General features: G+C 44.9%; 1 protein-coding gene across 7 annotated transcripts in view; it reads right to left on the bottom strand.

Moving 5' to 3' along the window:
- LOC139267144 (rho-associated protein kinase 2-like) overlaps positions 1-19,550 on the bottom strand; it is a 289,307-nt gene that overhangs the window by 84,445 nt on the left and 185,312 nt on the right. For all 7 annotated transcript variants that reach the window (XM_070885001.1, XM_070884998.1, XM_070884995.1 and 4 more), the window contains exons 11-13: positions 16,901-16,989; positions 6,790-6,838; positions 748-883 (exon numbers count right to left, since the gene is read on the bottom strand). In XM_070885001.1, the coding sequence (XP_070741102.1) occupies positions 748-883; positions 6,790-6,838; positions 16,901-16,989 (274 nt within the window). The remainder of the gene's footprint in view (positions 1-747; positions 884-6,789; positions 6,839-16,900; positions 16,990-19,550) is intronic.

Below are 19,550 nucleotides of genomic sequence, written 5' to 3' on the forward strand. Positions count from 1 at the left end.
TGGAATGGAGAAGAATGAGACGTGACCTTATTGAAACATAAGATTCTGAGGGGGATTGACAGGGTGGATGCTAATAGGTTGTTTCCCCTCGTTGGAGAGCCAAAAACTACAGCGCAGAGTCTCAGGATAAGGGGTCGGCCATTTAAGACTGAGATGAGAAGGAATTCCTTCACCCAAAGGGTTGTGAATCTTTTGAATTCTCTACCCCAATGGGCTGTGGTTGATGAGTCTTGAGAAAATTCAAGACTGAGAGAAATAGATTTTTGGACTCTTGCGAATTAAGCGATATGGGGATCGAGTGGGAAAGTGGAGTTCAGGTCATTTTCAGCTCCTCTAGTCCCATTTTCTTTTTCTGTCCCATTACCTCCCCCTTTTGCCTTGCACCATCATCCCTTTTGTCATTTAATCTCTCCTGCCTTTTACCCAATCACAGACCTTTCTTTTGATTCTTTCTTACTCGCCTTCCCCAGCCTCGGCACTTGCTTAAATATAGTTATATCTCTAACTTTTTCCAGTTCTGATGAAAGGTCATCGACCTGAAAACTCTTTCGCTCCACAGATGCTGCCTGACCTGATGAGTATTTCCAGCATTTCATGATTTAAAAAAAAAGATTTCCAGCATCCGCAGTATTTTGCTTTTGTTGCACCAGTTGGTCTGGATACCATCCGGTTTCTATTCTGTTAAATATTTGCTGATGTAATGTTTAGTTCAATCTGAAATATGAGATGTATATAATTGGTCCTTACCCTCATTTTCTAGGCCACGTTTTTTATCTGCTTCCATTTCAGCTTTTCGGTGATATTCTGCATTCTTGTGCTGAAGAAGTGCTTTTTCTCGTTCCAACTGCCTTAATGCTGATTCTACATCTTTCCTGCAAGTTATCTAAAATTCAGAGGCTTAATTAGTAAACAGGATCTTGTGTATATATCCCTTTTCCAAAATTGTAAGTAGAATGTTAAAAGAACGCTATTTTAAAACAATTTTACTCTTGACTTGTTATTTATTTGTGATTTTATTTACATTTTCTAATAATAATCATCTAAAATGCAGAAAAAACAAACATTAGAACATGTAACAACGTGAACAAATTGATAAATCCAGTGCATACTCAACCACAATTCTCTCCTTCGCAAAATGCAGCATCTTATTTATTTATAATTTTTTTTAATAAAAAGGAAATTCTGAGGCACTGCCGTCTGCATATAGCAGAGCAGCACAAAACAAAAATATGGAAAGGAAACTTACTGCAGAAATTATGGATTAAATACTCATCCCCAGTGCTCACAGTGCCTTGAGCCCATATTGGGATATCAGACTCACACTGCACTATTTTCCATCCATTAAAATTAACTCTCGAATTCCCATTATGTGCTCCTGGCATGCAAACCTCTATAAAGACATGGATTATCAATGAACTGGAGTAAATATTGAGAGAATGCAAATATATGCTGTAATAGTTGCTACTCTGCAGATTGTAATCATTTCTTTAGAATTGGTCATTTTTTCAAATTTGGTTGGTATGCACAAGGTGGTTCTACTTCAGACTTCTGGTGCGGAATTGCAACTTATTCTAACTATTTGAGTTACTGTAGAAAAAAATCTTAAATTAATAGAAAGAAACTACCTCAGAATCTAAAAATATAAGCAGTGAACTGCATTTAAGTTTTGCTTTATATAACATTAACCTAGTTTCTCATATTTTTATTTCCCCCCCACCATTTATTTTTCCTGAATACGAGAGTGACTCGAGTCCACACAAGAACATAAGAATTAGGAACAGGAGTAGGCCATCTAGCCCCTCAAGCCTGCTCTGCCATTCATTAAGATCATGGCTGATCTGGCCGTGAACTCAGCTCCACTTACCCGCCCGCTCCCCGTAACCCTTAATTCCCTTATTGGTTAAAAATCTATCTATCTGTGACTTGAATACATTCAATGAGCTAGCCTCAACTGCTTCCTTGGGCAGAGAATTCCACAGATTCACAACCCTCTGGGAGAAGAAATTCCTTCTCAACTCGGTTTTAAATTGGCTCCCCTGTATTTTGAGGCTGTGCCCCCTAGTTCTAGTCTCCCCGACCAGTGGAAACAACCTCTCTGCCTCTATCTTGTCTATCCCTTTCATTATTTTAAATGTTTCTATAAGATCACCACTCATCCTTCTGAACTCCAACGAGTAAAGACCCAGTCTACTCAATCCATCATCATAAGGTAACCCCCTCATCTCCGGAATCAGCCTAGTGAATCGTCTCTGTACCCCCTCCAAAGCTAGTATATCCTTCCTGAAGTAAGGTGACCAAAACTGCACGCAGTACTCCAGGTGCGGCCTCACCAATACCCTATACAGTTGCAGCAGGACCTCCCTGCTTTTGTACTCCAACCCTCTCGCAATGAAGGCCAACATTCCATTCGCCTTCCTGATTACCTGCTGCACCTGCAAACTAACTTTTTGGGATTCATGCACAAGGACCCCCAGGTCCCTCTGCACCGCAGCATGTTGTAATTTCTCCCCATTCAAATAATATTCCCTTTTACTGTTTTTTTTCCCCCAAGGTGGATGACCTCACACTTTCCGACATTGTATTCCATCTGCCAAACCGTAGCCCATTCGCTTAACCTATCTAAATCGCTTTGCAGCCTCTCTGTGTCCTCTACACAACCCGCTTTCCCATTAATCTTTGTGCCATCTGCAAATTTTGTTACACTACACTCTGTCCCCTCTTCCAGGTCATCTATGTATATTGTAAACAGTTGTGGTCCCAACACCGATCGCTGTGGCACACCACTAACCACCGATTTCCAACCCGAAAAGGACCCATTGATCCTGACTCTGCTTTCTGTTAGCCAGCCATGCTAATACATTTCCTCTGACTCCGCGTACCTTTATCTTCTGCAGTAACCTTTTGTGTGGCACCTTATCGAATGCCTTTTGGAAATCTAAATACACCACATTCATCAGTACACCTCTATCCACCATGCTCTATATCCTCAAAGAATTGCCAATGTCACAGCACTAGGAAGAGTGCCGGAGCAAAGCGGCTGGCCCTGTGTTGTTCTCCTGGTTGTGGCTACCTACTAAGCCTTCTCTTCTTGGCCCCCATACTAGCCATTCCAGGATCCCCCTCCTCACGCACTGAACTCAGCGCTTTCACTTTCAAAACCCCACCACCACCACTCACCACTTCAAAACCCCCAGCCACACCTATTCTGTCCTCATTAACTCCAGCCCCATCGACAATCTTCCTTTCCCTTCTAAGGCCATTGTATTGTTGCTTTCCAGTTCCATGCCTACCTCTTCCACATCTCTTTCCTGAATCAATCTAATCAGGTTTCTTCTCTTCCCACAGCACTGAAACAGGCCGAATCAAAGTTCTGAACGCCATTCCCTGTGATGGCGACTGTACTGCATTATCCCTCCCAATCATCTCAGCAGCTTTCAACATGGTTGAGCACATCATCCTCCCCCAACACCACCCTCCAGTGTTCAGCTCAGTGGGTCTGCCTTTGTTCAGTTGCACTCTCGCCTGTCTAAGAGTAACCAGAGGATTTCTACGAATGGTGCAGGGTGGGAAGAGAAGCCATTATCTCCAGAGTTCCCCAAGAATCATGGTTCCCTCTTCCTCATTTGCATATTACTCCTTGGTGACATCATCTGCATACATGGGGTCAGTTTCCCCATGTACAACTCTCCATAGCTGCTGTGCTGTTATTACTACTTGTCTGACATTCACTCTTCGATGAGCCATAACTACCTTCAACTAAACACGGAGACGATCAAAGTTATTGTTTTTGACTGTTATTGACGGTGGGTAGCACACTCGCCTCAGAGTCAGAAGGTTGTGGATTCAAGTCCCACTCCAGGAACTTGAGCGCATAAATCTCGGCGGACACTCCAGTGCAGTACTGAAGGAGTGCAGCACTGTCAGCGGTGCCGTCTTTCAGATGATACGTTAAACCGAGGCCCCATCTGCCCTCTCAGGTGGACCTAAAAGATCCCATTGCACTATTTCGAAGAAGAGCAGGGGAGTTATCCCCGTGCCCTGGCCAATATTTATCCCTCAATCAACATGACAAAAATAACAGATTATCTGGTCATTATCACACTGCTGTTTGTAGGAGTTTGCAGTGCGCAAGTTGGCTGCCGCGTTTCCAACATTACAACAGTAACTACACTCCAAAAGTACTTCATTGGCTGTAACGTGCTTGGAGACGGTCAGTAGTCGTGAAAGGCACTATATAAATGCAAGTTTTTCTTTTAGCTCTCGCCCAAACTCCACACCCTTGCCACCAACTCCATCCAGCTCAGCGGCCACTGGCTCAGGCTGAACTGATTTTTGTTGTAAAAATTGTTTATTTATTCCCTCTTTCCCTGTTCTGCAGTGCTTGGCCTCTACTGGTAATTGCATACAGTGGCATAATTAATAACAAAGCTCACTGCATGGGAAGTTACAGGTATATTCATGTCCTATCACTCAGTGGTGCAGTGTTTCCAGAACCTTTAGAAAAAGTTGATGCAGGGAATCACATCTGTAAACCTAAGCCCTGCTACATACTGGCGTTGCAGATTGGAGCTTTAATACTTCATCCTAAGTGTGCAAGATGTCCAGTGTTTTTTACGTTAAAAGTGTTAAAATTGGACACATTCAAAAGACTATACGCAAGAGTGGGTTTCTTTTTTCTTCCTTCTATCAAAGGCAAGGCAAATTATTGTCTTGTATACCTCAAATTTCCCTTGATAGGTATGTTGTATGCTGAATTATCCATTATAATGAATTCTTGTGACCTAATTCAAACCTGTTGCCATTAAATATTCCCTAAATGTAATATTTCTTACAAATTCTATCCATTTAATCTCCCTTTAAATTAGACTTACATTTCCATCAAACGTTGCTAATGCCTTTGCTAGTTTGGCGCAATTTCACAAATCGTGGATGCAATTAAAATGTTCCAATTTTTATTTCTAGCAATCCTTTATTTCCCAAACTACATAATCAGAAATCATAGAATCTTACAGCACGGAGGCCACCCTTTGGCCCGTCGTGCCTGTGCTGGCTCTTTTGAAAGAGCAGTCATGCTTAGTCCTGCATCCTCGCTTTTTGTCCGTAACACTGCAAGTTCCTCATCCTCAAGTACCTGTCCAACTCTTTTTTAAAAGATGATTCATGGAATCAGCTTCCACCATCTTTTCAGGTGGAGCATTCCAGATCCCAACAACGCAGTGAAACAAATTCCTCTCAAGATCTTTAGCCAATGATTTTAAATGTATGACCCCTGGTCATTGACCCACTCGCCAAAGGGAATAGTTTTCCTATATTTGTTCCATCAAAACCTCTCACAAACTTGAAAACCTCTATTAGGTTGCCTCATAACCTTCTCTAGTCCAAGGAGAACAGTCCTAACTTTTCCAACCTCTCCTCAACTGAAGTTCTTCTTCCCTAGTAACATCCTGGTAAACCTCCTCTGTATCCTTTCTAAGGGCTTTACTTCTTTCCTGAAGTGTGGTGCCCAGAATTGTCCACAATACTCCAGCTCAGGCCGAACCAGTAATTTATAAAGTTCTTGTATGTTCGCTTTACTCTGATATTGTATGCGTCTATTTATAAACCCAAGTAACCCATATGCTTTTTTAACCACCTTATCAAGTTGCCCTGCCACCTTTAAGGATTTGTGTAGATGCACACCAAGGTCTCTGTGCTCATCTATACTTTTCAAAATCATGCCAATTATAGCATACTATCTTGCCATTTTAGTCCTCCCAAAGTGCATCACTTCATACTTCTCTACATTGAACTCCATTTGCCATGCTTCTGCCCATTTCACTATCCTGCCTACATTATCCTGCTGCCTATAACTATCCTCATCACTATCTACTACTACTTTGCCAAGTTTCATACCATATTATAATGTTGCTCCCTTCACTCGAGTCCAGGTCGTTTATAAAAATTTAAGAGTAATAGACCAGATCGGCACTTTCCCCATAATTCCATGGGCTTCCATCTTCCTAATAAGTCAATTTGTCAAATGCCTTCCAAAATCCATTTATATATCCACTGCACTACCTTGACCAACCTTCAGTTACCTGTTCAAATAATTCAATCAAGTTAGTCAGACCAATATTTGTCTTTAACAAATCCATGCTGGCTCACCTTGATTAACTCATGGCTTTCCAAATAAAAGTTTATTTTGTCTCTGATAACTGTTTCCAATAACTTCCCCACTACCAATGTTAGGCTGACTGGCCTACAGTTTCTTAATTTATCCCTCTACCTTTTCTTGAACAGAAGTATAACATTAGCAACCCTCCAGTCCTCCGGCACTACTCCTGTATGCAATTAGAATTGAAAGATTGCGACCAACGCATTTGCTATTTCTACCTTTGTTTCTTTCAACAACCTAGGATGCATTCCAACTGGACCAGTTGGCTTATCAACTTTCAGTAATGCTAATTTTTTAGTATGTCTTAGCTACCTATTACGATCCATAACTTGCCTCTCCTCTTTTAGTGTAATCTTCACATCATCTGCTTCCTTTGTGAGTTGAGTATTACTATATTTGATTTATCATCATAGGCAGTCCCTCAAATTAAGGATAACTTAATATATATGATTACTATAATTGCGCTTTACTCTGCCCTTCCTGCCAAACAAAATATTAGAAATGGAAGAGGCAAGAAGACAGAATGTTCAATTTAAAAATTAGCCAACACCATTTATATAACTGAATCTAATTCATCTAAATTAGTCTAAAATTAAAATGCACCTGGACCAGAATACAAAAAAACAAGGCTGTACCTCTTCTTCCAAATCTTTGGAAATCTTTTCCAGACGACTGCTCGTTGTTCTAGAAACAAAAAGTACAGGTAAATATCAAGTCCTGAAACAGAATGTTTAATGCAAATCAGAACACACAAAATGTCAACTCCATTTTTCTGGTTACCTTCCCCGGGAAGTTTTTCTTAGAACCAATAAGTCTTAAATTTTAATTAGCACACATTGTACTAGTGCACCCAAGGGTACATCATCATCATAGGCAGTCCCTCGGAATTGAAGAAGACTTGCTTCTACTCTTAGCATGAGTTCTTAGGTGGCTGTACAGTCCAATAGGAGAACCACAGTCTTTGTCACAGGTGGGACAGAAAGTCGTTGAGGTAAAGGGTGGGCAGGGAGCCTGGTTTGCCGCACGCTCCTTCCACTGCCTGCACTTGATTTCTGCAAGCTCTCGGCGACGATACTCGAGGAGCTTAGCGTCCTCCCGAAGGCACTTCCTCCATTTAGGGCGGTCTATGGCCAGGGTCTCCCAGGTGTCAATGGGGATGTCGCACTTTATCAGGGAGGCTTTGAGAGTGTCCCTGTATTGTTTCCTCTACCCACCTTTGGCTCGTTTGCCGTGGACGAGTTCCGCGTAGAGCGCTTGCTTTGGGAATCTAGTGTCTGGCATGCGAACTATGTGGCCTGCCCAGCGGAGCTGAACAAGCGTGGTCAGTGCTTCAATGCTGGGGATATTGGCCTGGACAAGGACGCGAATGTTTGTGCGTCTGTCCTCCCAGGGGATTTGCAGGATCTTGTGGAGACATCGCTGGTGGTATTTCTCCAGCGACTTGGTGTCGACTGTACATGGTCCACGTCTCTCAGTCATAAAGGAGGGCGGGTATTACTACGGCCCTGTAGACCATGAGCTTGGTGACAGTCTTGAGGGACTGGTCTTCAAACACGCTTTTCCTCAGGTGGCCGAAGGCTGCACTGGCGCACTGGAGGCGGTGTTGGATCTCGTCGTCAATGCCTGCTCTTGTTGATAGGAGGCTCCCGAGATAGGGGGAAGTGGTCCACATTGTCCAGGGCCACACCGTGGATCTTGATGTCTGGGGGGCAGTGATGTGCAGCAAGGACAGGCTGGGGGAGGACCTGTGTCTTACTAATGTTTAACGTAAGGCCCATGTTTTCATACGCCTCGGTAAATATGTCGACTATGTCCTGGAGTTCACCCTCTGTGTGCACAGACGCACTGTACTCAGACCAGTAGCTGCAGTTCAGATCATAATACGCAGAACATTGTTTGCTTTGCCTGGCTGAAACTCCACTTACTCTGTTTAAGAGGGTGCTCTACATATACTTGCCTGGATGCAAGTGTTGTGTATCCATAAAGCATGCACTCCCATGTTCTGCCACCAGGGAGAGCATCCCCTGAAGTCCCAAGGGATCCCAGCATCCCTTGGGAGCACGGTATATAAGCCGGCCCCAAAGATCAGTGCCTCACTCTGGAGTGTCTTAATAAAGACTGAGGTCACCTGTTACTTTAACCTCCCTGTGTGCAGTCTCATCTGTGTTAGGAACACAATAACTGGTGATGAGTATACGAATCCAACGCAAAGATGCAGCAAACTGTGGGCATCCTGGAGAAGTTCTTGGAGGATGAGGACTGGGAAGCCTATGTCGAACGCCTAGACCAGTACTTTGGAGCCAACGAGCTGGACGGAGAAGGAAGCGCTGCAAAAAGGAGAGCGGTCCTACTCACAGTCTGCGGGGCACCGACCTACAGCCTTCATGAAGAATCTTCTGGCTCCAGTGAAACCCACAGATAAGTCGTATGAGGAGCTGTGTACACTGGTTCGGGAGCATCTTAACCCGAGGGAGAGCGTGCTGATGGCGAGGTATTGGTTCTACACGGGCCAGCGATCTGAAGGTCAGGAAGTGGTGAGCTACGTCGCCGAGCTAAGGCGACTTAAGAACATAAGAACATAAGAACATAAGAATTAGGAACAGGAGGAGGCGATCTAGCCCCTCGAGCCTGCTCCGCCATTCAAAAAGATCATGGCTGATCTGGCCTTGGACTCAGCTCCACTTATCCGCCTGCTCCCCATAACCCTTAATTCCCTTATTGGTTAAAAAATCTATCTATCTGTGATTTGAATACATTCAATGAGCTCGCCTCAACTGCTTCCTTGGGCAGAGAATTCCACAGATTCACAACCCTCTGGGAGAAGAAATTCCTTCTCAACTCGGTTTTAAATTGGCTCCCCCGTATTTTGAGGCTGTGCCCCCTAGTTCTAGTCTCCCCGACCAGTGGAAACAACCTCTCTGCCTCTATCTTGTCTATCTCTTTCATTATTTTAAATGTTTCTATAAGATCACCACTCATCCTTCTGAACTCCAACGAGTAAAGACCCAGTCTACTCAATCTATCATCATAAAGTAAACCCCCTCATCTCCGGAATCAGCCTAGTGAATCGTCTCTGTACCCCCTCCAAGGCTAATATATCCTTCCTTAAGTAAGGTGACCAAAACTGCACGCAGTACTCCAGGTGCGGCCTCACCAATACCCTGTACAGTTGCAGCAGGACCTCCCTGCTTTTGTACTCCATCCCTCTCGAAATGAAGGCCAACATTCCATTCGCCTTCCTGATTACCTGCTGCACCTGCAAACTAACTTTTTGGGATTCATGCACAAGGATTTCAAAAGAGTTTCATGCACAAGGATCCCCAGGTCCCTCTGCACCGCAGCATGTTGTAATTTCTCCCCATTCAAATAATATTCCCTTTTACTGTTTTTTTTCCCAAGGTGGATGACCTCACATTTTCCGACATTGTATTCCCTCTGCCAAACCTTAGCCCATTCACTTAACCTATCTAAATATCTTTGCAGCCTCTCTGTGTCTTCGACACAACCCGCTTTCCCACTAACCTTTGTGTCATCTACAAATTTTGTTCTACTACACTCCGTCCCCTCTTCCAGGTCATCTATGTATATGTCTATGTAAATGTCCACCTATAATGCTAAACGTAAAATTGAATGGCTTACCTGTAGCCATGGAACTGGACACTGGCGCTAGCCAATCCATAATGAGTAAAAAGATGTTTGAGAGACTGTGGTGCAACAAGGCACTCAGACCAGCCCTGAGCCCCATCCACATGAAACTGAGAACGTACACCAAAGAGCTTATCACTGTCCTAGGCAGCGCCATGGTCAAGGTCACCTACGAGGGCACGAACTGCCACTCTGGATTGTCCTGGGCGATGGCCCCACACTGCTTGGAAGGAGCTGGCTGGGCAAAATCCACTGAAACTGGGATGACATCCGAGCGCTATCACATGTCGATGAGGCCTCATCTACCCAGGTCCTTTACAAATTTTCTTCCCTTTTTGAGCCAGGCATTGGAAACTTTTCCGGGGCGAAGGTGCAGATACACTTGGTCCCAGAGGCACGACCCATTCACCACAAGGCGCGAGCGGCACCTCACCTGATGAGGGAGTGGAAATTGAGCTGAACAGGCTGCAACGCAAGGGCATCATCTCCCCAGTGGAATTCAGCGAGTGGGCCAGCCCGATTGTTCCAGTACTCAAAAGTGATGGCACGGTCAGGATTTGCGGCAATTATAAAGTAACTATTAATAGTTTCTCACTACAGGACCAATACTCGCTACCTAAGGCAGACGACCTATTTGCAACGCTGGCAGGAGGCAAGACGTTCACCAAGCTCGACCTGACTTTGGCCTACATGACGCAGGAGCTGGAGGAGTCTTCGAAGGGTCTCACCTGCATCAACATCTACAACCGATGCCCGCTTGGAATTCGGTCGGCTGTAGCGATCTTCCAGAGAAACATGGAGAGCCTACTCAAGTCAGTACCACGCACGGTGGTTTTGCAGGACGACATATTGGCCACGGGTTGGGACACCGTCGAGCACCGACAAAACCTGGAGGAGGTCCTCCAGTAACTGGATTGCGTAGGGCTGCGGCTGAAGAGGCCGAAATGCGTCTTCGTGGCAACAGAAGTGGAGTTTTTGGGGAGGAAAATCGCGGTGGATGGCATTCGGCCCACAGGCGCCAAGACAGAGGCCATCAGGAACGCGCCCAGGCCACAGAACGTTACGGAGCTGCGGTCGTTCCTGGGACTCCTTAACTATTTTGGTAACTTCCTACCGGCGTTAAGCACCCTCTTAGAGCCTCTGCATGTGTTATTGTGTAAAGGTGAGAACTGGGTATGGGAAAAAAAAAACAAGTAATTGGTTGTGAGAAAGCCAGAAACATTTTATGCTCCAACAAGCTGCTTTTATTGTATAACCCATGTAAAAGACTTGTGCTAGCATGTGATGCGTCGTCGTACGGAGTCGGGTGTGTATTACAACAAGCGAACGTTGCAGGGAAGTTGCAACCTGTCGCCTATGCCTCCAGGAGCTTATCTAAGGCCGAGAGGGCCTACAGCATGATTGAGAAAGAGGCATCAGCGTGTGTGTTCAAGGTAAAGAAAATGCATCAGTACCCGTTTGGCGTCAAATTTGAGCTGGAAACCGATCACAAGCCCCTCATATCCCTGTTCGCTGAAAACAAGGGAATAAATACTAATGCATTAGCCCGCATACAAAGGTGGGCACTCGCGCTATCAGCGTATTACTATACCATCCGCCACAGGCCAGGCACCGAGAACTGTGCGGATGCTCTCAGTCGGCTGCCAGTGCCCACCTCGGGGGTGGAAATGGCGCAGCCTGCAAACTTTTTGATGGTGGCACAGCCCGCAGACTTGTTGATGATCATGGAAGCGTTTTAAAATGATAAATCACTGTCACGGCCCGCCAGATTAGGACTTGGACCAGCCAAGATCCTCTGCTGCTGCTAGTAAAAAAGTGTGTACTGCATGGGAGCTGGGCCAGCATCCCCGTTGAAATGCAAGCGCTAATCAAGCCGTTCCAGCGGCGAAAGGACGAACTGTCCATTCAGACAGACTGCTTGTTGTGGGGTAACCACGTAGTGCTACCCAAAAAGGGCAGGGAGACGTTCATCTCAGATCTCCACAGCACACACCCAAGTATAGTAATGATGAAAGCGATAGCCAGATCCCACGTGTGGTGGCCCAGTATCAACTCTGACTTAAGAGTCCTGTGTACGGCAATGCAGCGTGTGTGCTCAGTTGAGCAACGCGCCCAGAGAGGCACCACTAAGTTTGTGGTCCTGGCCTTCCAGACCATGGTCAAGGATTCATGTTGACTATGCGGGCCCGTTTCTCGGTAAAATGTTCCTGGTGCTGGTGAATGCTTTTTCAAAATGGATTGACTGTGAAATAATGTCGGGAAGCACCGCCACCGCCACCGCCACCATTGAAAGCCTGAGGGCCATATTTGCCACCCACGGCCTGCCTGACATATTGGTCACTGACAACGGGCCATGTTTCACCAGTACCGAATTTAAAGAATTCATGACCCACATGTCATCTCGGCCCCGTTTAAACTAGCCTCCAATGGGCAGGCAGAGAGTGGAAAGTACAATCTAACAGAGCCTTAAATGAGTCACAGAAGGCTCACTCCAAACCCGCCTGTCCCGAGTACTGCTCAGCTACCGCACGAGACCCCACTCGCTCACAGGGGTGCCCCCAGCTGAGGTACTCATGAAAAGGACACTTAGAACCAGACTCTCGCTGGTTCACCCCAACCTGCATGATCAGGTAGAGAACAGGCGGCAGCAACAAAATGTAAACGATGGTTACGCCACTGTGTCACGGGAAAATGACCCTGTGTTTGTGCTAAACTATGAACATGGTCCCAAGTGGATCGCGGAAACGGTGATAGCTAAAGAAGGGAGTAGGGTGTTTGGAGTCAAACTAGACAATGGACAAATTTGCAGAAAGCACCTGAACCAAACGAGGCTGCGGTTCACAGACTGCCCTTAACAACCCACAGCAGACACCACCCTTTTCGAGCCCACAACATGCACCCAAAGGATCAACGACACCACCCCGGACCAGGAAATCAAACCCATCACGCCCAACAGCCCAGCAAGGTCAGGCTCACCCAGCAGCCCTGCAGGGCCAAAACCACGCCAGCCCAGCGAGGTCACAGCCAACACAACAGAACAGACATTTGTACCGAGGCGGTCCACCAGAGAAAGAAAGGCTCCCAACCGCCTCACCTTGTAAATAGTTTTCACTTTGACTTTGGCGGGGGGAGTGATGTTGTTTATTTGTAAAGCATGCATTCCCATGTTCCACCACCAGGGAGTGCATCCCCTGAAGTCCCAAGGGATCCCAGCATCCCTTGGGAGCACTGTATATAAGCCGGCCCCTAAGGCCTGTGCCTCAATCTGGAGTGTCTTAATAAAGACTGAGGTCACTGTTACTTTAACCTCCCTGTGTACAGGCTCATGCGTGTTAGGAACACAATAAGCAAGCATATATGGTGGAGCACTCTCCCAATAGTTAGGGATTTAAATATTTAGACAATAGAAAGGGTAGAATCCCTGGGGGTAGAAATTGCATCCTGCCCAAAACGGGGCACTCCAACCCCGTATCAATGGTTTTTAACCACAGCTGCGGTTCAGGTCACCTCTTGAGTGACATTCGGCTCTTTGGGGTTTTTTTTCTCTCCGATCCGGAACTCGATCACAATGGAGGTGGTGACTGCACCTGAGGGGCAGATTCTGGGCGATGAAAGCAATTGGGGGGCAGAAGTTGGGGGTGGAGCAGAGTGACCGTCGATGACGTCACCACGGCGCTGCATCACCATGGCTCTCTCCTTCACTTAAAGGGGAGATCCTCCGCGATTATAAAACTTCGGGCCTTTGGGCCACTAGGGAGGGTTTCGGCAGGCCAGTGGCCTGGCACCCAAGAGGGGATGCCAGGCTGCCTGGCCGAACCCGGGAGAATATTTGTCGGGCCGACGTGGCAGTTGGCCGACAAAAAGAAAGCATGGCGGCAGTGCATCCTCCCCATTAAAGGAAGCCGCATCGCTGCTGCAGAAGGCCACAGCCTCATTGGATCACTGGGAAAAAGCTTGTTTTGGCACTGCTGGGCGGGCCTGATTTTCTGAGGGGAATGCCGCTGTCGGCCAGCGGGGGGGATAGATCGGCGGTGTTCAGGGTGATGACACGCTTAAGACGGATCAGCAGCAGTGGAGCGATAGGGGAAAGGGGGAAATCGGGGCATTGCCCGGAAAACTCAGAAGGGCAATTGGGCTATCAGCGACCATTCCATAAAAAGTCAGGGGCCACTCCAATCTGCCGATGTGCGGTGGCAATAGGCCTTAATGAGAAGGGCAATTTCGGCCCCGCAGTGTCTAAATATTTAAATTGAGTACAGTTAGGTGCAACTAATGTCCAGAAAGCCCAAAAGGGCCCTTCAGCACTTCATAAACCACATTTGACACTACGCTGTATTTACATTCCATGCGGCATCAAGCCAAAATAGTACAAGACTATTATATCAAGGGAGTCTCACTCCGAATCGCTTTGACGTCAGGTCTCTTTGCAACAAGACAAAATCCTCAGACAGTTTGTGACTGTATGTTTTTTTTCTGAGATTAATTCCCTCTTCCCACTAACTGTTGAAGGGCATTTGAAATGACAGTCTTTCAAAACTTTAAAGTGCCATGCTCTTGGTTGGGAAATTTTCCCATGTGGTCGTACAGGGAGAAGGGAATTTTAAGATAAAACCAAAGAAAGAGATGGGGAGGAGAGATTAAAAGCTAAAACAGAGCTTGTATTTGGATAAAATAGTCTCTATTAGTTCCTTCCCCCAAACATATAGAGCCAAGACCAAACTTAAACAGCTGTGATTTGAACTTAGTTGGAGCTACAGCCAAACATTTCTGTATTTCGTCCATTTTATGTTGTGATCAGTTTTGTTTTCATTTAAAAAGCGCATATGCAATGTTGCATTTAATCTGCTGCAGCAGAACATTCAATTTAAGATGCAGTTTACTCAGTTAAGAACATTATCACGCCAGTAAGAAGGATGTGGGTTCAAATGCAAATCTGGGACTTGAGCACTTAAACTAGGCTGGGCACTCCGTGTAGTACTGAGGGGATGCTATATTGTCAGACGCAATGTCATTTAGATGAGACAGTGCTTGTTCAGTTAGGTGCTAAAGATCCCAAGGTACTATTTGAAGAGGAGCAACGAGTTCTCCCAGTGTTTGGATCAGCATTGCTCGCTCTCCATCAATCGCCAAAAAAAAGATTAACTGGATAGACATCACATTTGTTGTGTGCAAAGCGGCTGACGTATTTGCCTATATAAACTGTGGGGTTGAATTCACGGCCCCTACAGGCACGTACGAGGTGTACACGCGCCCATAGGGGCCACGCAAGTTCTTGGTTTAGGGATGTACTGTGCGCATGCGCTAAAACCTGGAACTTGCGATCGGTCAAGAATCCTCTTGACAGATCATACAATTCTGAAGTAAATGGGCATTCACTGGCGGAGAGGTGGGCTATTTACCCAACTTCTGCCCAGCAAATGCCCGTGAAATTCTTACACTTGATCAGCGCAAGATTGTTAAGGGATAGAAAAACACATTCTTTTCAATAATTTAAATACCTGTAAAATACGGTAAGGTTATTTTTAGACCCTATAAAATATGTAAATTTATTTTTCAAAAAATTACATTTTTGTTTTAAATAATTAATTAATTAAATTCCAGTTTGCTTAATTTTAAATATGTGAAGTTTTAAAAAATGTATTTTAAGTGTTCGTGTATTTTTGGGGGTATTTTCATTCATACTTATGGTGATTCCGTACACACGGAACTCACCACAAGTATGAATGGGAATATCCCTACGTTGATTGGTTGGGCCGGCCGCTTGCGAAACACCTACCTCCCTGGGATACGTGGGTTGAGGCCCAGGACCACAAGTCGCCGAACCTCCCGGACCTCCAGGTAAGTTCGTAGATTTTTGGGGGGTTGGAGGCATTCGTCCACAGGAAGCCTCCGACCGCAATTTCTGCACCAATAACTACGTAATTCAGTTAGTCATTGGCTGTGAAACATTTTGGGATATCCTGAAGACATGATAAGGTGCTTTATAAATGCAGACTCTTGCTCTATTATTCACAGCCATGGCTATAGTAAACTCATTGACAACAGGAACACTATTTCACATATGTAATTTAAAAAAAAATTCCTATCCAATACATGGTAGGGTTTATTCTAATAGATTTTCTTGAAGTGACAGGAATTCTTCAATATGCAACTAACCCATACAGAAAAAAAGACTTGCAAAATGAAATAGTAAATAGTTCATAACATTTTCTATGTGAATTGTGCTCAACATGGCGATGAACACCAGCACTGGAACATTAAGGGCCGGATTTTCGGCTTTCGGGTTTTTTTCATTTAGGCCGAACTTTTGGGTTTTACGTCTGCACCAGGAGCGCATTGGTAAGGGGGGCGTTGCACGAGGATTCGGGGCGCAAAAACACAAGTTTTGATAAATTTAGTCTGGGGGCCGGGAGTGCTGCGAGAGGGGCTTTTTGGGGTGGGGGGGGGAGGAGAAATTCCCAAAAATATTTATAAGACCCGTAACTATCTAATCGCTGCAACAAAAAATTTAAATAAAAACTTTAACTTACCTTTTTTGCAGGTTTTCATACTTACCGCTGCTGGCAGGGCTGCACTGCCTGTCGATATTCTGGGCATGACGTATGGGAGAGTACCGAAAGTACGCCGCAAACGCAATCTGCATCGTTGCATGTTGGCGCACATCTCCCTTTCACTACTTGAAAGTGCCACCGAAAACTTGCACTCGAGGATCCCGCCCGGGCTTTGCGACCCCGTTTTCGCCACGGAGGGTCAAATCATTTACAATTTGGGGAATCAGATATCAGTGGCAAGCATGCTCCAGTCACACACAGTGTGGGTTAGATTCAGAATAAACTTTTCTCTCCACTGCCCCAATGATGTGCTTTAGCACAGCCTCAATAACAGCAACACCGACTGCACTCGTGTGAAATGTTCTAGCTTACATACCAATCATCTTTTAGGCAAATAAGGGTAGTTATGCTTAATTAATTTATCATACTATCCTACTATACAGCCAAAATACAGAGACGACTTTCAATCCATCACTAAGTTGGATTCAAAGCCAAGTCCTAAAGGTGATGAAACAGAGTCTTATCATACCCTGTCCTTGCTGCTACATACCTATACTTTTGTTCCATTTCATCTTTGGCTTGCATTTCATTGTTCAATTGTTCTTCAAGCTGGTGTAGCTTCTTCTGTAGTTTTGCAGACTACAATGAAAAATGCAAGCAATATTAGCAGGAATATGAACATAAATACATCATTCCAATAATCTTGCACAGAAGTATTTTCAAAAAGAGATAAAGGCAACCTACCTCCAAACTATCCTGTATATAATGGGGAAAAAAGGACATACTGGAAGTACAAACGTTTTAAATGCTCCAGTGTTTTCTTTGTTCTACATCAAGGATTAAATATTACTGTTTCAATTGTAGTGGATTATTTCTTAACAGGACACTTCTTTTCTTTTGTTGAATCTCAAAAATCACATTATCCACCTGTGCTGCATTGTACTTTAAGCCATCATCTATCATACCAATTATACATAATTTACCTGCAGCATATTACTCCACACAGAGTAATGCTGCAGGGTTTTTTCCTATATTGTACGTTGAGGCTGTATGAATGAACAATTGTGTTCTCTCAATTTCTCTTAACTTAAAATTGCTATACGTGTGATATAAATAAGATGCACAACAGAGCTAGATGGTTTATAGAAAATTTAAAACACCAGTAAGTTGGGCCTACATAATCGATCACTTGTAATTTTTCACCCTAGCATAAACTGTTTCAGTAAATCACGTTCCGTCATTTGCTATCTATTAAAACAAAAGGATTGTGTTCAGTTGGTGCAACATAACTTTGCACATACGAAAATTAACTCAAATAATTTATTTGCAATGTACCAGTTTAACCAGATTACATTTTTTGGATGGAACATAATTTAAATCTCTACATTATAAATATATATATATTTTTAAAGGTCTGATTAATATTCAAACAAAGCAACAAAAAACCCTGACCTTGAGTAAACCATACGTAATCCTTATGCTTACACCCCCACAAATTAGGTACAAGCATCAGATTCATTTCTAATTGAAAAGAAAATGTTCTAACATTTCTGCATATACCTTTTAAAAGTCATTAGATTCAATTTAGACTACCTCCCTAAACAACTGGTGAATAGCTGAGATCCACAAAGCAGGATTCAGGTTTGAGCCCCGGCATGTACAGAGTTTGCTGGGACAGTAGAGGCACGACAACTGATCTCAGTGCTCCTAGGTTAGGGCTAGATTTTCCCCAAGCAGTTTTGTCAGCGCACTGACCTCAAGCGCACTGGAAACGGTGTTGGCAAAAACTCGCCCCATCCTGGCCGCTGCGTACAGTCCCCAGAGTCCTGGCGTGGCATCGATGTTGAAGTGTGGGGCGGAGCCAACGCCCGCACCGAAAACACTGCCGACACCTTCGCGCATGCGCAGTGGTGCCGGTCCCGACATGCGCGCATACACAATAACAGAGAGAGAGAAAGAAAACTTTCACCCCCCCGCCCCCCCAATTAAATGCGCAGCAACTCCAGGGGCTTCTCTGGCAGCTCGGCAGGCTCCCTCTCCCCGCGATTAAACGCGCAGCAGCTCTAGCAGCTGCAACTTCTCCGGTGCGTCTTCCCTCCCCGATCCTAGGCCAAATGGCTTCACACACAGGCCGGCTTGCTGCCTTTCCCGGGCAGACTTTAAAGATAAGGTCGGGTTTACTTCTTTTTTTATTGTATTTTATTGGTTTGAGCTTTTCCTTAATGTTTGCTGCTTGGTTGTTGAGGTCCTCTCCAGTTCCCTTCCCTCCCCTCCCCATCCCTGTCCTAATGTCTGCTGCTTTTTCTTAACTGCCCGCAAGGTTTTTCAGAGCTGGCCACATACGCTGACCTAAGTGGATCTGGAGTACGTTTTTGCAGGCCAAAGTGGCATAAATGGCCAAAACAGGCATAAGTGTCTGGGAACGCCCGCTTTTGAAAAAAAAATGACCTAAAAAAAAATCGTACTGAACTTACTCACTCGAGCTAATTTTTGGGGGGAAAATGGCATTTTCTAACTTACGCCAGAAAAAACAACTTACTCCAAAAAAATTGATGCATGTCATGGCCAAAATTGGGCCCTTAGGGAGGGAAATTGTGCCAGGATTCCTCCTCAAAATAGCTATCCAGGGATCCTCATCGAAAGTGCACACGAGCGTCAGATGAAAGGATAGGGCTGAGCGGTGATCCACATGCATGCCGTCCCACCCCACCGCTTGCTGTCTGATACCCTACAATATTCAATGTAAAGACTCACAAAGGAATAATGGCCACTTAGTGATATACAGGAGTTTGCTTGGTGCTTGTAGAACTATATCCCCGCGAGTCAATGCTTTCAGAAAAGGAGGAGAATATATTAGCAAGAAAAATCAATCAATTTTCAGTTTCCTTTTTTGATTTCAGCTGATTTTAAAATGACTCTCACCCCCCATCCCCCACTCCTTCCCCCAGGAAAACAGCAAGTATTGATGACGTCAACAGGGCAACTGGCTTGGAGGAGTTATTAGCCAATAGTATGAAGAGGTTGAATTTAAATTACAAATTTGTTAAAGGCTGGGTTAGTAAATGCTCCTGCCAGCCAGTTTCTGCAAAAGGAGTTAGACATCAATGTTTACACAATCAATAACCTCTCAGAAAAAGACAGATACTCCCGCCCGCAGACCCCCCCCCGCCAAAAAAAAAAGCTGTTAGTGCTCATTATTC

Source organism: Pristiophorus japonicus, chromosome 7 (genome assembly GCF_044704955.1).
Source record: "Pristiophorus japonicus isolate sPriJap1 chromosome 7, sPriJap1.hap1, whole genome shotgun sequence".
Taxonomy (NCBI): Eukaryota; Metazoa; Chordata; class Chondrichthyes; family Pristiophoridae; genus Pristiophorus; species Pristiophorus japonicus.